Source organism: Lissotriton helveticus, chromosome 3_1 (assembly GCF_964261635.1).
Source record: "Lissotriton helveticus chromosome 3_1, aLisHel1.1, whole genome shotgun sequence".
NCBI lineage: Eukaryota > Metazoa > Chordata > Amphibia > Caudata > Salamandridae > Lissotriton > Lissotriton helveticus.
The window spans coordinates 420,034,628-420,046,642 of record NC_136061.1 but is presented as its reverse complement, the minus strand read 5'-3'; the positions used below and the strand labels follow the sequence as shown (position 1 = coordinate 420,046,642).

Genomic DNA, 12,015 nt, shown 5'->3' with positions numbered 1-12,015 from the left:
GCAGAAGCCCACGTAAATAATGTCCTGTCCCACCACATGGTTCTGAATAACATCTTGGACCCTTCACAGAATGGGTTCAGGCCTGGTCATAGCACCGAGTCTGCCCTTCTATCCACTACCGAACACCTCCGAAAGATACTAGATGCCGGTCAGAGTGCTGCGCTGATTCTGCTTGACCTCAGCGCAGCCTTTGACACGGTGTCCCATAACATCCTGCTAAGACGCCTTGAGGCTATAGGGATTTGTGATCTCGCCCTTGACTGGTTCTGCTCTTTCTTGAAGGAAAGATCCTTTCGGGTCTCAGCTCCTCCGTTTATTTCCCGGTCCCACTCCATCGGACAAGGGGTTCCCCAGGGCTCCGCACTCAGTTTATCCCTTTTTAATCTTTATGTTCAGCCTCTCTCGGCAGTAGCGAAGAAGTGGGACCTCACGCTGGTGTCGTACGCTGACGACACACAGCTGGTCATCACACTCACTGAGGGCCCCTCGAACTCGGCTACGAGATTTAGGGATGGCCTGGCGGCAGTTGCCCAGTGGATGACGGACAACTGCCTACAGCTGAACGCAGGAAAGACGGAGGTGCTGCTCCTCGGAAAGAACTCCAGTCTCTGGAGTGATCACTGGTGGCATTCCGTGCTGGGCCCCATCCCGTCCCCAAAAACCCTGGTGAAAAACTTGGGTGTATGGCTGGACTCATCGCTCAGCTTTCAGGCCCACACAAAGAAAGTGGCCGCTACTTGTGTGGGCCTGCTGAGGAGCCTCAATCCAATACTCGGATTTTTTGACTCAAAAACACGCCAACTGATAATCCAATCCACTATTTTATCCAGGCTGGATTACGCCAGTGTCCTATTCCTGGGCGCTAATAAAGCAGAAACAGCACGCCTGCAACGGGTACAAAACTCAGCAGCAAGGGCCGTGGTGGGCCTCCCCCGTAGGTGCTCCGCCAGAGCTACTATCCAAAGACTACACTGGCTTCCCATTGAATCCAGAATTAAATTTAAGACTCTCAAATTAAATTTAAGACATCTCAGCGCTGGGACGCTCCCGGGCAGCCATGCGCTATATAAATCCCGCTTTCATTTCATTTCATTTCACCATTGCTTTTAAAATTCTCAAATCTGAATGCCCTGAACTTCTACGCCCTCTCTTAATACCTTACACCCCTCAACGCAATTTACGCTCCCTAGGCCAACATCTTGTGACTGTCCCTCAAACGAAACTTTGTCGTGTTGGGGGCCGTTCCTTTAGAGTTCTGGGGGCCAAACTCTGGAACTCCCTGCCACCGAACATTCGTTCTATTAACAATTTGTCCGCCTTCAGGAAGGCAATTAAAACCCATTTGTTCCCACTGTGTTAGGCCTTCTGTTTTTACCTCCCCACCCCTCTCAGCAGGTTTTTCTAGGTTCTTTAGCGCCGGGACGCCTCATTGCTGGGGCAGCTGTTCGCGCTTAATCAAATTCATAACATAACATAACATAGCATAAATGTTACTAGCAACTTGCTGCACACTGATTATTTCTACGAATTCACATATTGTAATTCGCTAACGCACCCACCACCATTTGTCTGCACAACAAACATTTTACATCAACATCCCTACCATCATGCATCCACAAACCAAACACTCACCAACCTCATATCCACATAACCACCATTAAAGCAAACACACCAATCACAATATGTCCACACAACCCTCTTCATATGCTAACACAGCCACCATCATATTCCATCAAACATCAACACAATCCTCACACACCAATATGCATTCACAATCATACGCCCCCACAACTAACATTTCGAACCAACATAGCCACCCTCTTATGACAACAGTTCCACCAATTTTCCTAACACATACACCACAACACCAACCAGCACATGCTAAAGCACTCATCATCATACAATCAAACTAATACCATATGCCAAAACAGCAACCATCATACACCCACACAACCAACATCAAAAATCCAGATACCCATCATATGCCACATTCAGAAAAATCATGTATGACTGCACGTCCATCATTACATTCTTGGACGACCTCAGATATAGGTACACTACCTCCAATACAACCCATCAGATAAACTTGCACCCATATATCTCCATCAGACAGACACAACGATAAGTACACACCCAACAATATTCGTACATACATCCAACACCATCTGTCCACATAGCCACAATCATACACCCCCACAGCCAACACAATGCACTAACACACTTACCATCATACACCCAAACAAACACTATTGAACATTTGCACATCAATCATCATGCACACAGACATCCTCAATCAGATGTCAAAGCATGTAGCATCATTCATCAACACAACCAGCATTTATCAGGGCTCTACAGAGCCTCTCCAAGAGCTTATCACACCATCAGTCACCCTTTAATAAATCCATGAACAAAACTTGAGGAATAACAAGGGTGGGACTTAAGGTAGATGCCATGGTTGTGACACAAAGTAAAGGTTTTTCTTTTTTTCTGCAAAAACAGATATGTAGGTATGTCCACCTTGAAAACAATGGAATTCTGTCTACCATCTAATAAGTCCATCAGGCAACAAGAAAGAAAAATATTACAACAGTATTTCAGATTGCCCCTCATCCATCCTGGAGCAACAGATATTCCAAGCATTTGATACAAAGCAATTATATGAAATAGTGCAATCAATGCACCCGATCAAAGGTTTAGGATCCCCAGAGACCTAAATCGTCATCTTCCATTGATCCTTCTCCATGTACCTGGAAGTGATGCCCTCCCACACAGTTGGTGGCAGGTCAAGAATTGTGATAGCAAGGTCAGAATCTATTGGAAAGTCCCCTATAGAGTTTGTGGGGGAAAACACCTCTTTCCAATACGTGTTCAAGAGTGGGTCAGACCATATGTCAAGGAACATACCAACATCATTGCAATCCCTCTTACATTTGTCAGATGTTTCCACAAACATTTTATGTAATTTAATACGAGTCAGTTGTAATCCAATCAAAATATTCACTGACGATTCTTTGTGTTGGACTGGCAAGGTATTTGTCTATACATTATTTCAGGGTGTTTCTTTTTCATTCAATGCCACCTCCCTTACAAAGTCATGCTCCCATCTGGACATGTATTCCAACCTTCTTGAGTTAGTGAGCAATTTGTAAATGCAAGATACATAGTCTCTCATGCTTTAATATGACATGAGCAGCTTCTTGCCCATGGGAAAAGTGCCTTGTTTTTGCTTCATTGACCCCAGGCTGCATGCTCCAATACCTGCTGGCATCAAAATATTTCAGATTCTAGTAGACTGTATGCATGCTTACATTTCGCTTACATTTCTCAAACAACCTAATCAGTCCATTCACAAATAAGTTTGATATCTTCAGGTAATTTCCCTCGCCCCATTTCTGAAATAGAATGCTGAATCTTGCACATCTAAATTCAGGGTTGCCATCTACAGGGGTAAGCAGGAATGGGGAAATTGTAATCTGGCATGAAAGACTACTTTTTTCCTACACTTCTAAAAGGGCGGAGGTAATCTGACTGTAGTACACATTCTGAGGCTAGTGTCTCTTACGCATACATATTCGCTTACACAGGCCCCTCCAACCACTGCATAGTCCATTTGGACCCAGTGTTTATATGACTCCCATCTCTTTCCCTCTACCACTATTCATATTTATCTCCTGTTGAAAGTACCTCATACCATCTTTCATTAATTAACTACACTAGCTGGCTACTGAGATTCGTGCAGGTTTGTGTCTATCCAATGTCATCTTAGGGCCCACCATCTGCTTCACTCTTGACAATTAACACACATATTAAAAAGTATAAATTTTCATAAAACTCTATTCACAGAAAGATAAATAATGTGTCTCAAGTCCCTGGCTTGCAAACAGAAAGCTGAAAGTCGACAAAAAATTGTATTACCTGTACAATTGTTTTCTTTTTCCTCCTTTGCTGGATACACCAATGGTCCACTGATCCTGGTCCAGACACAACCAAGCAAAAAAAGAAAAGGCGGAGCCAGGCCACTTCTGGATGGTAGGTACAGAGATCCCTGACATACTGTGTGACAAGTTAAAATACTGCAGAGCACTGTCCAATCCCTGCTTACGTGCCATAGCCAGTAATGCACGAATTACAGGGACAACGTACGGATGAGTTTGACTGGGCTCCTCAGTTCTTAATAGTCTAATAAGCTGATGCAGTGCCTCAGAACTCATTGACTGGCTGCCAAGGGAGCCCAAGAAGCTAATCAAGTTCTCAGCACAACAGCGATGGAGGAAAATGTGAAAGTTTAATGTATCAACGATGCGGATGACCATGTTTGCATTAACACACACTGTCCGACTTTGCCTGTTGATACAACAAATTCGCTTCAAACAATCAGAGATGAAAATCTGAAGTTCATGAGACTCTATGTCTGGAAGCCATTCAATAAGCAGCATAAGTGGTTGGACATTACTAATTCCATAAATGCCAACTGAAGTGTGATGGCCCTCCACAGCCTAGAACAAGATAGAGAAGAGATTGAAAATGATCATATGACACAGAATGTATGATACAAAATGTAAAATATCTATCCCCCAAAGAAATTAGTAAAACAGAATGAAACAACATTGGGGGGTATAGATGTGCTTCAAAAAGTAAAAATGTGACAGGAAAAACACTAAAATTGACAGGAATCTTACCATATTCATAAGTTCTTCCAGAAGCTCTCGTGATGGCTGACCGAGAGATTTCAGTACTTCAAACATATGTGGATAGCCAATACGCTCCTTGAAAACTTCCTAAGGAGAGAAAAGAAGGGTCACCAACATAAAAAAACATGAATTCTTAAAGAGAATAACTAAATGCTTAATGAAATTAGACATAACTGTGTATACCATCTGAATTAATAGGTTAACAAAATTCAAACTATGAATTTGTTACAAATGTAAGCTTTTGACACCACAATGCCAGGCAAAGTGCTTATTCTGTATTTATCTGCAAATCAAAGGAGGCCAGGGGAGCAGCTCTGTAAGGGAAGGTTACTGGAATTCTGGTCTCCGTAATGTTGAACACATGAAAAAGCCAGTTAAGGAGAATCAGGATGACCAGGAGAAATACTCAAACAATAATCTGTGCAAGGGAACCACAGAAAGTGCTATCCTTCAAAATTCTACTTCGGATGGATCAACTACGATGTAAATGTAGAATACGTTGCTTAGACCTAATTCAACATCCCATGTACTCAACAATGTGACTCATCCATGCACAATCACTCACATCAAAATGCATGACAGTCATCCTCAGCCCCAAACCTAAATCAATGACAATATTAGATCAGCCATCCTACTACAATCTCTGGCTACTATAAAGTATCAACCCATTTATATCTCATGAGGACTGCTCAGCAGAAGTGTGAACGTGCACCAGCTGCAAATGTAATTATGGAAGTTCACTTCCTTGCCCAACTAAACATCAAGTGGCTCCGCTCAGGTGATCTGGAAAACAACTAAGCTAAAAGTTATGCCCTTTCCATGACTTACTATGCAGCATTCCATCAATGCACAGTTCAGAACTCTGCCACAACCACAAATGCATCCATATGGATACCTCAAAAAGCCTCCGAAAGGAAATACAGCATCCAGGATACTCTTAGGACTCCACTGTAGAAAAAACAACTCCATATCCCAAAAGAAATAAAAACTCAAAACTCATCATTACCGATTCCTTGGTTCTCAATATCAGCTTTCCTGGAAACACCTTTAACAGGCCCAGTCAACAGAGCTGAACTATATGAGTTTTTGAATTTGTCATCATCAAGCAATGCTAAAAAAGTATCCAAATACAAAATGAATGCAGTAATGTGAACACCACCTTAATATGAAGAGCAAAGAAAAAATCTACACCAGTGGCTGAAAATTCACTAGATGAAAAATCATTACAGTTTTAGTTTGTTATGTTTATTACGAAAAATATTTAAAAAAATCATACGTTTTCTATTTCTTACATTTCCATGCCTTTTATTTGTCATAGTTTCTGAATAAAAAACAAGGAGAACTTAAAACCAGAGAAGGCCCTCAGACAGCAAGGAACTTGAAAACATACATGTGTAACTAATGACCCAAAGTCAGTAAATAATAAGTACATCTCGCAATAAATCACCACATAACCCCACTGAATTAATTCTGTGTGTTTTAGCTCCTACAATTAAAGGGTTCTGATGTGTGTGCTCATGAAAACAATTACTGATACTCAATTTTAAAGTGCTATTACTAGCAGGTATACTGAAAATCAGTGTTTATGTAAGCAGCAATTGGGATTGTTTTAAGATGTATTCAGTCTATACGTAATTTAACACTCTCATTCTTCAAAAATGCCCTAGTTAGTAGTGTCTTGTGATGGGTGTGCGGGTGTACTTGATTCTTCCTGCTTTCATGCGGATGCGCTTGCGGCTCGCTAGGCTGTGAGCTTCTGAGATCGGGGAGTCTTCTGACAGTATTACCGGCTGGTGATACGTCGTCCTGGTAAAGTACCGCGCCTCTCCCTGGGCGCTTTGTATTGCTTCGTGTGAGCCTCTGCTCCATTGACTTGGCTGGTGCTGGTGGTTAACTTCGTTTTGGGGCACTTCTAGACTTAGGACTGTGAGAGAGAGAGTGGCAGCGTGTTCGGCTGTTGCTTGGGGTATTCGGATTCGTCCGGTGGCGGAATGTAGGGGGGGCTCTTCCACATTACCGTCATGAACACATGACAATTGGATATACTTTTCTTAGTGGATTACAAGTACCAAAGCGGACGGCGGTAGTGCTGGAACTACGCCCTGCCGTGTTTGGGGTTGTTGATTATACTTTTGTTGGTGGATTACAAGTACCAAAGCGGACGGCGGTTGTGCTGAACTACGCCCTGCCGTGTTTGGGGTTGCTGATGACCTTTCCTGCGTTTGGGAACTTAACAGTGGTATAGATGAAGGAATCTAACTTGCTGGTCTGTTATTGCTTTGGAAGTTATTTGGAGCGGGTGGTTACTCCCCCAGGGGTAGGTCTCTTTCCCTAATGCTTCTACTCCTTAGATACTGCGTTGTTCATGAACTCTAATGCTGGCATTTATGTTGTATAGGGAAGGAGAGAAGGAGGAGTACGTGTTGGCTGGAAGCTCAAAGGGCAGCGAAGGGCAGGTGAAATTTCGTTCCATTGTTTAGCGAGAATTGAATGAGTGTAGGGTTGAAGAACTGTATTAACCTGTGTGCCTTCGTTTTTACAGCTTCCCTTTCCCAGCAGCCCCCTTCCTTTCCTTTCCCGGGTTTTTCCCCTTTTGGGGTTTTTTTCCCTCGCCGTATCACTTGAACACCCTGTGAATATATATTCAGGGTGTTTGGGAGGTCTGGAGGTGGAGCTTTATCACGACGCACCGATCCTGCGGAGTGCCGAACTTGACAGGTGGTGCATAAACACTAGCTAAAAAATAAGTCCTATGGTTCCAAACCCCCCTGACCGCAACATATGTTCCCTCGGGGTCCACCCATTTTTGCGTGACATGAAAGGGCGGGGGCTTCCTAGCAAGGATCGCCACCCCACGGGATCCTTTGGTAAAACCCGCGTGTGCCAGAGTAGTGTAACACCTCCGTCCCAAAAAGGAGCATGTTGTGCCCAAAAGGTGTGTCTCCTGTAGAAATACTATATCAGGTCTATGTCTCTTGAGATATTTGGTTACCAATCCCCGTTTCACCTTTTTACCCAAACCATTGACATTCCATATCATTACTGTATATTCGTCTGGCATGGTAATACCATATCAAAAGCTGTCCCGGTATCTGCGTTCGATAAGAAAGTGCCCCCTCCCTCCACCCCCGCTCTGCGTATTAGTGGGAGCACCTGGTTGGATCAGACTAATTTCTTTCTCATCAATTAAACTCCAAAAAATACTCAAAACAAAAAAAAAAACTCCCCCCACCCTACTCTCTTCTGACTTACTCCCCATTCCCCCCACTCGTCAACATGACAACTTTGGAGCGAATTGACTGTTAAGAGATCTGTAACCCCCCCTTCCCACCCAATTAACTATCCAATATCAAAACCCAAACACACCCAGCCAAACACGTTCCCAGTTCAAAGTAAAACAGCGGAGAACCACTGGGGCTCAGGAAAATCTTACTGTCCGGCAGCGGTCAGCGGTCAGCGGGCTCCGCCTCTTAAGTCTCTTCGCCTTCCACAGTAGGGTGTCTGGGTTGGTCACAGGAACCTGGAGGGCCTGGTCCGTCGCTTCCAGTCGCAGGACACTGTTCAGGAGCGGATGGGCAATGGGTGCCTCCTCAGAGTCATCTTTCTCAGACAGGTCGGTGTGGCCCGCATCCTCCAGTCCCTCCAGAGGATCAGCTGACCTTGAACGAAGCAGCTTGTCTCCAGAGTCCGATAATGGTGCGTCTGTGTCTCTGGAGCGCAGGTTTCTGCCTGGTGTTCCTCCGGCTGATGACTTGGGCCGCAGACCCCCACCTCCGACGCTTGTCCCTGAGCCTGTCCTGGGACTGCACCCGTCGTTTGAGTGGGGACCCGGTGGAGCCCGACAGCGGTGGTCTTCGTAGCTGCGGTCGTTCCTCCACCCAGGCCCACGCCTCCTCCGGAGTTTGGAAAAACAGCATATTATTCTGGAAGATGACCTTCAGTTTGGCTGCAAACAGCAACATGCATTGGATCCCCATGGCTCACATCTTGATCTTAACTTGGTCAAAAGTCCGTCTCTGCACATCACGAGAATAGTCTGGAAAACCATCACCTTAGTATCCTCGTAGCGAACCTCTCCTTTCTTTCGGAACTCTCGGAGTATTAAGTCCCTGTCGTGAAAGTTCAGGAAACGCGCTATTAGGGGTTGCGGAGGAGCCCCCGGCGGCGGAGCGAAGCTGGGCATCCTGTGCGCCTGTTCTATTATGAAACAAGTTGAGAACGGCGCCTGTAGCAGCAGATCCTTCAGGAAGGTCCGAAGAAACTGCTCCGGATTAATCCTTTCCACTTTCTCAGGAAACCCAACAAATCGTAGATTGTTCCTCCTGGCCCAATTTTCTGCGTCGTCCACTCGCCAGGCCACCTCCGCCACCGACGAGAGAAGCCCCGCAACATCCTTTCGTGTGACTTGGGAAGTATCTTTCAACTCTGAGATGCAGTGCTCCGCCTCGGTCACCCTGTCCGAGACCTTGCGGAGGTCGTGGCGCAGCAGCCTCACCTCAGAGCGGTCCTCTGCTATCTTCCCCTCTAAGCTTTCCCTGGACTCCCAGATAGCCTGCAGGATGGATGCCGTGTCCGGGAGGGGGGCGGGGCCACCCTCCGCACCTTGCGCGTTAGGTGGCGCTTTGGTGAAACGATCCAGCTTGCCCTGTCAGGACGGACGGGGCTCCTTGTCCTTTTCTTTATCCCTCGTAATGGTGGACAGACACAGGAGAGGGACAGTACTGCTGTCGCCTGCAAGGGCTGCTGGGTTCCCCGCTATGGCGCAGATGCTGCGTCAACTGACTCTGAAGCTGTTGTGGCTGTGACCGCAAACAAGCTGCCGCTGAGGCTCTCCAGGGAATGCGGGGATACAGCAAGATGGCACTGGGGGCAAACCAGCCGTGCACTCTCACTCATGACGCCATGCTGGGATCCCAGTGGGGTTTCCGTAGTCAGGGGGTCCAAACCTTTACAAACGCCGTCAATCAGTGCATAAGAATGCACGGAGGTGAGAGGTCGACAGGAATGTCGCCCAAGGACAAGCGATCCGGAGATTGGTACAGGGAGCAGGGCTAATATGTGCGGGCAGTGTGCCTCAGGGCTACTCCAGTGTGCACGCCGGATCCGAGACAGTGGCGCCTCTCTCAGACAGCTCCGCACCCGGTTCCAGGGTGCCGCCCGCAGCCAGTGCCAAAGGCATGCAGGGGTCCGAGCGGGGTGACTCAGCCACGGGGGAGAGCTCACATTTGCGGCCAGGCAGTCAGTCCACACGCTCTCTGCGCACTCCCGTAGCCTGCGGGGAATTGGTGCGGTACCCTCTGGTCGGTCCTCAGAAACAGGATGGTCCGCCACAGACGAGTGGAGGGGGCGCAACTCAGTGCTTCAGCGCTAATATGCCGGTTCAAGCGATGGGGCAGGGGGCACACACAGCGCTGAACACAAAGGCGCTCCACATGGGAATTCACCACCGCCAAGCGGGGGGCGGGGGGAGAGCGGGCAATCTCAACCGCTAACCCCGGAGCCAGCTCTGAAGCGGGAAATGCGCCAGGCAGCCACTACACGGGTTGGAGGAGGCATGGGAAATCGTCAGACTTAGCGGGCAAGCCACCCCTGGGGAGCGTTGGATCAGTGGCCGTATAGACTATACTTTCACGGGCCAGCAGTCTCGGATTGTGCCATTCCCCTTTTTAGTAGATAGGAACCTGGGGTTTCTAAGGGTTAAACATTGGTTCCCTGAGAATTCCACATGCTTAAGCAAGGCTTCTTTCACAAACACTTAATCAGAAATATTTCACCTCAATAATCTTACTATACAGATTCTAAACAGAAATCTAGCCTTAACTACACAATATACATAGGGGCTACACCTAGATATTTTCAGTAAAGTTACTGTGACGTAATGGTGAGGGGGAAGCATTGGAAAGGAGAAGACACAAGGTTGCACCCAATAAATAATACCAACAGATAAGAAAGAGGAGACCATCTCCACAAAACTTCAGGTTTCAATACAATGTGGGCCAAAAACTGAATACAGTCTCTACTTCTGGGACATAGTTCACATTGATGGCAGTGCTGCTGACCTTAACTCTCCCCCCCCCCAGGGCGAGTACAGATGAAAATCAATATTGCAACAAATGCTAAAACGAGGAATTGTGGCTGTTGCCTGACAATGGCTCATACCCCAGTCGACCAACAACCCATTTTTTTGCTAATGGGTTGTTGGTTGACTAGGGTATGAGCGCTGGTCAAGCAACAGCCACAATCCCTTGCAGGGTGAACCACAAAAAGTCACTAAATTAACCTCTGCTTAACTGTGGGTAGCTCTGAACAAAATGTATACTTTCTCAAATCAGTGCCAAGAGTTACGTACATGTGGAAGGGGCCGCGAGGAGCAGGGAAAGAGTCACAGGCAGCTCCCACGAGTGATCAATGCTGTAAAGCAAAGAGGCGGCTGTCGGAGCTTCACATTGAATGGTGGCAAGGATGACTGAAGTCTTAACGCGAATGGGCCAGTTTGCAGTCATGAAGACCCCAATAACATCATTACAGATCTCTGAAGCCACACCAAGGGTCCGTGATCTGAGGAATACCAAAGGGGATGCTGGACGGAGTGCTTGAGCAAATCAAACACTCACCCCCAGTCAACTGATCTGGGTTTATCCATCATCATTCTTTAGCTCACTCCACCACCCCAGTTCAGACAAGGCCATATGCAAATCAGTCTGACTCTGTGCCTCATGGGAACAGTCCAGCCCGAATTGCCAAGCCATGTATTCCTGGGACCGGTTTCTGGCTAATCAGCCATCATCTGCCAGGCTAGCTTGACAAAGTGAAGGTACACAGTGGACGGCACTAAAGAGTCAGCCGAGTGGTGTGCTGCACACGCAGCGGAGCAGTGACACACAGAGGACATATGAGGGAGGTGAGAAGTGACGGGGACAACCTTGAGTTAGGCAGAGACCTCCGGGTGGAAGCCTGCGCCCAGCAGCTTGCCATAGATTGAAGGTCGGAATAGGACGACGCCAGACGCTGTCTGCCGCAAAAGGAGAAGAGTGGATCCCCCCACCCCTCCCCCCCCCACACCATGGGCCAGCAACGCGCGGTGGGGACGCAACACGTCCCGGAACAACAGAGAGTGGTTCCTCCGACCCCCGTGGTGACCAGATCAAAAGAGGGCCCCCCTGGCGAAGACTCCATCTCCAGGAAATTAGACCAAGTCCTTGCAGCTATCGAACATTCGAGAGTAACGTTGGAAAACAAATTCGGAGAATTGGGTACAGACCTCAATATCCTTAGCATGTAAATGACATTGACTGAATTACAAATTGCATTCACTTTGAGTTTG

General features: G+C 46.9%; 1 protein-coding gene across 2 annotated transcripts in view; it reads right to left on the bottom strand.

The window, feature by feature from the left end:
• Positions 1–12,015, bottom strand: part of NBEAL1 (neurobeachin like 1) — a 1,045,477-nt gene that overhangs the window by 606,297 nt on the left and 427,165 nt on the right. For both annotated transcript variants that reach the window (XM_078680248.1, XM_078680249.1), the window contains 2 exons: positions 4,680–4,778; positions 3,916–4,496 (listed from right to left, as the gene is read on the bottom strand). In XM_078680248.1, coding sequence (XP_078536374.1) covers positions 3,916–4,496; positions 4,680–4,778 — 680 coding nt within the window. The remainder of the gene's footprint in view (positions 1–3,915; positions 4,497–4,679; positions 4,779–12,015) is intronic.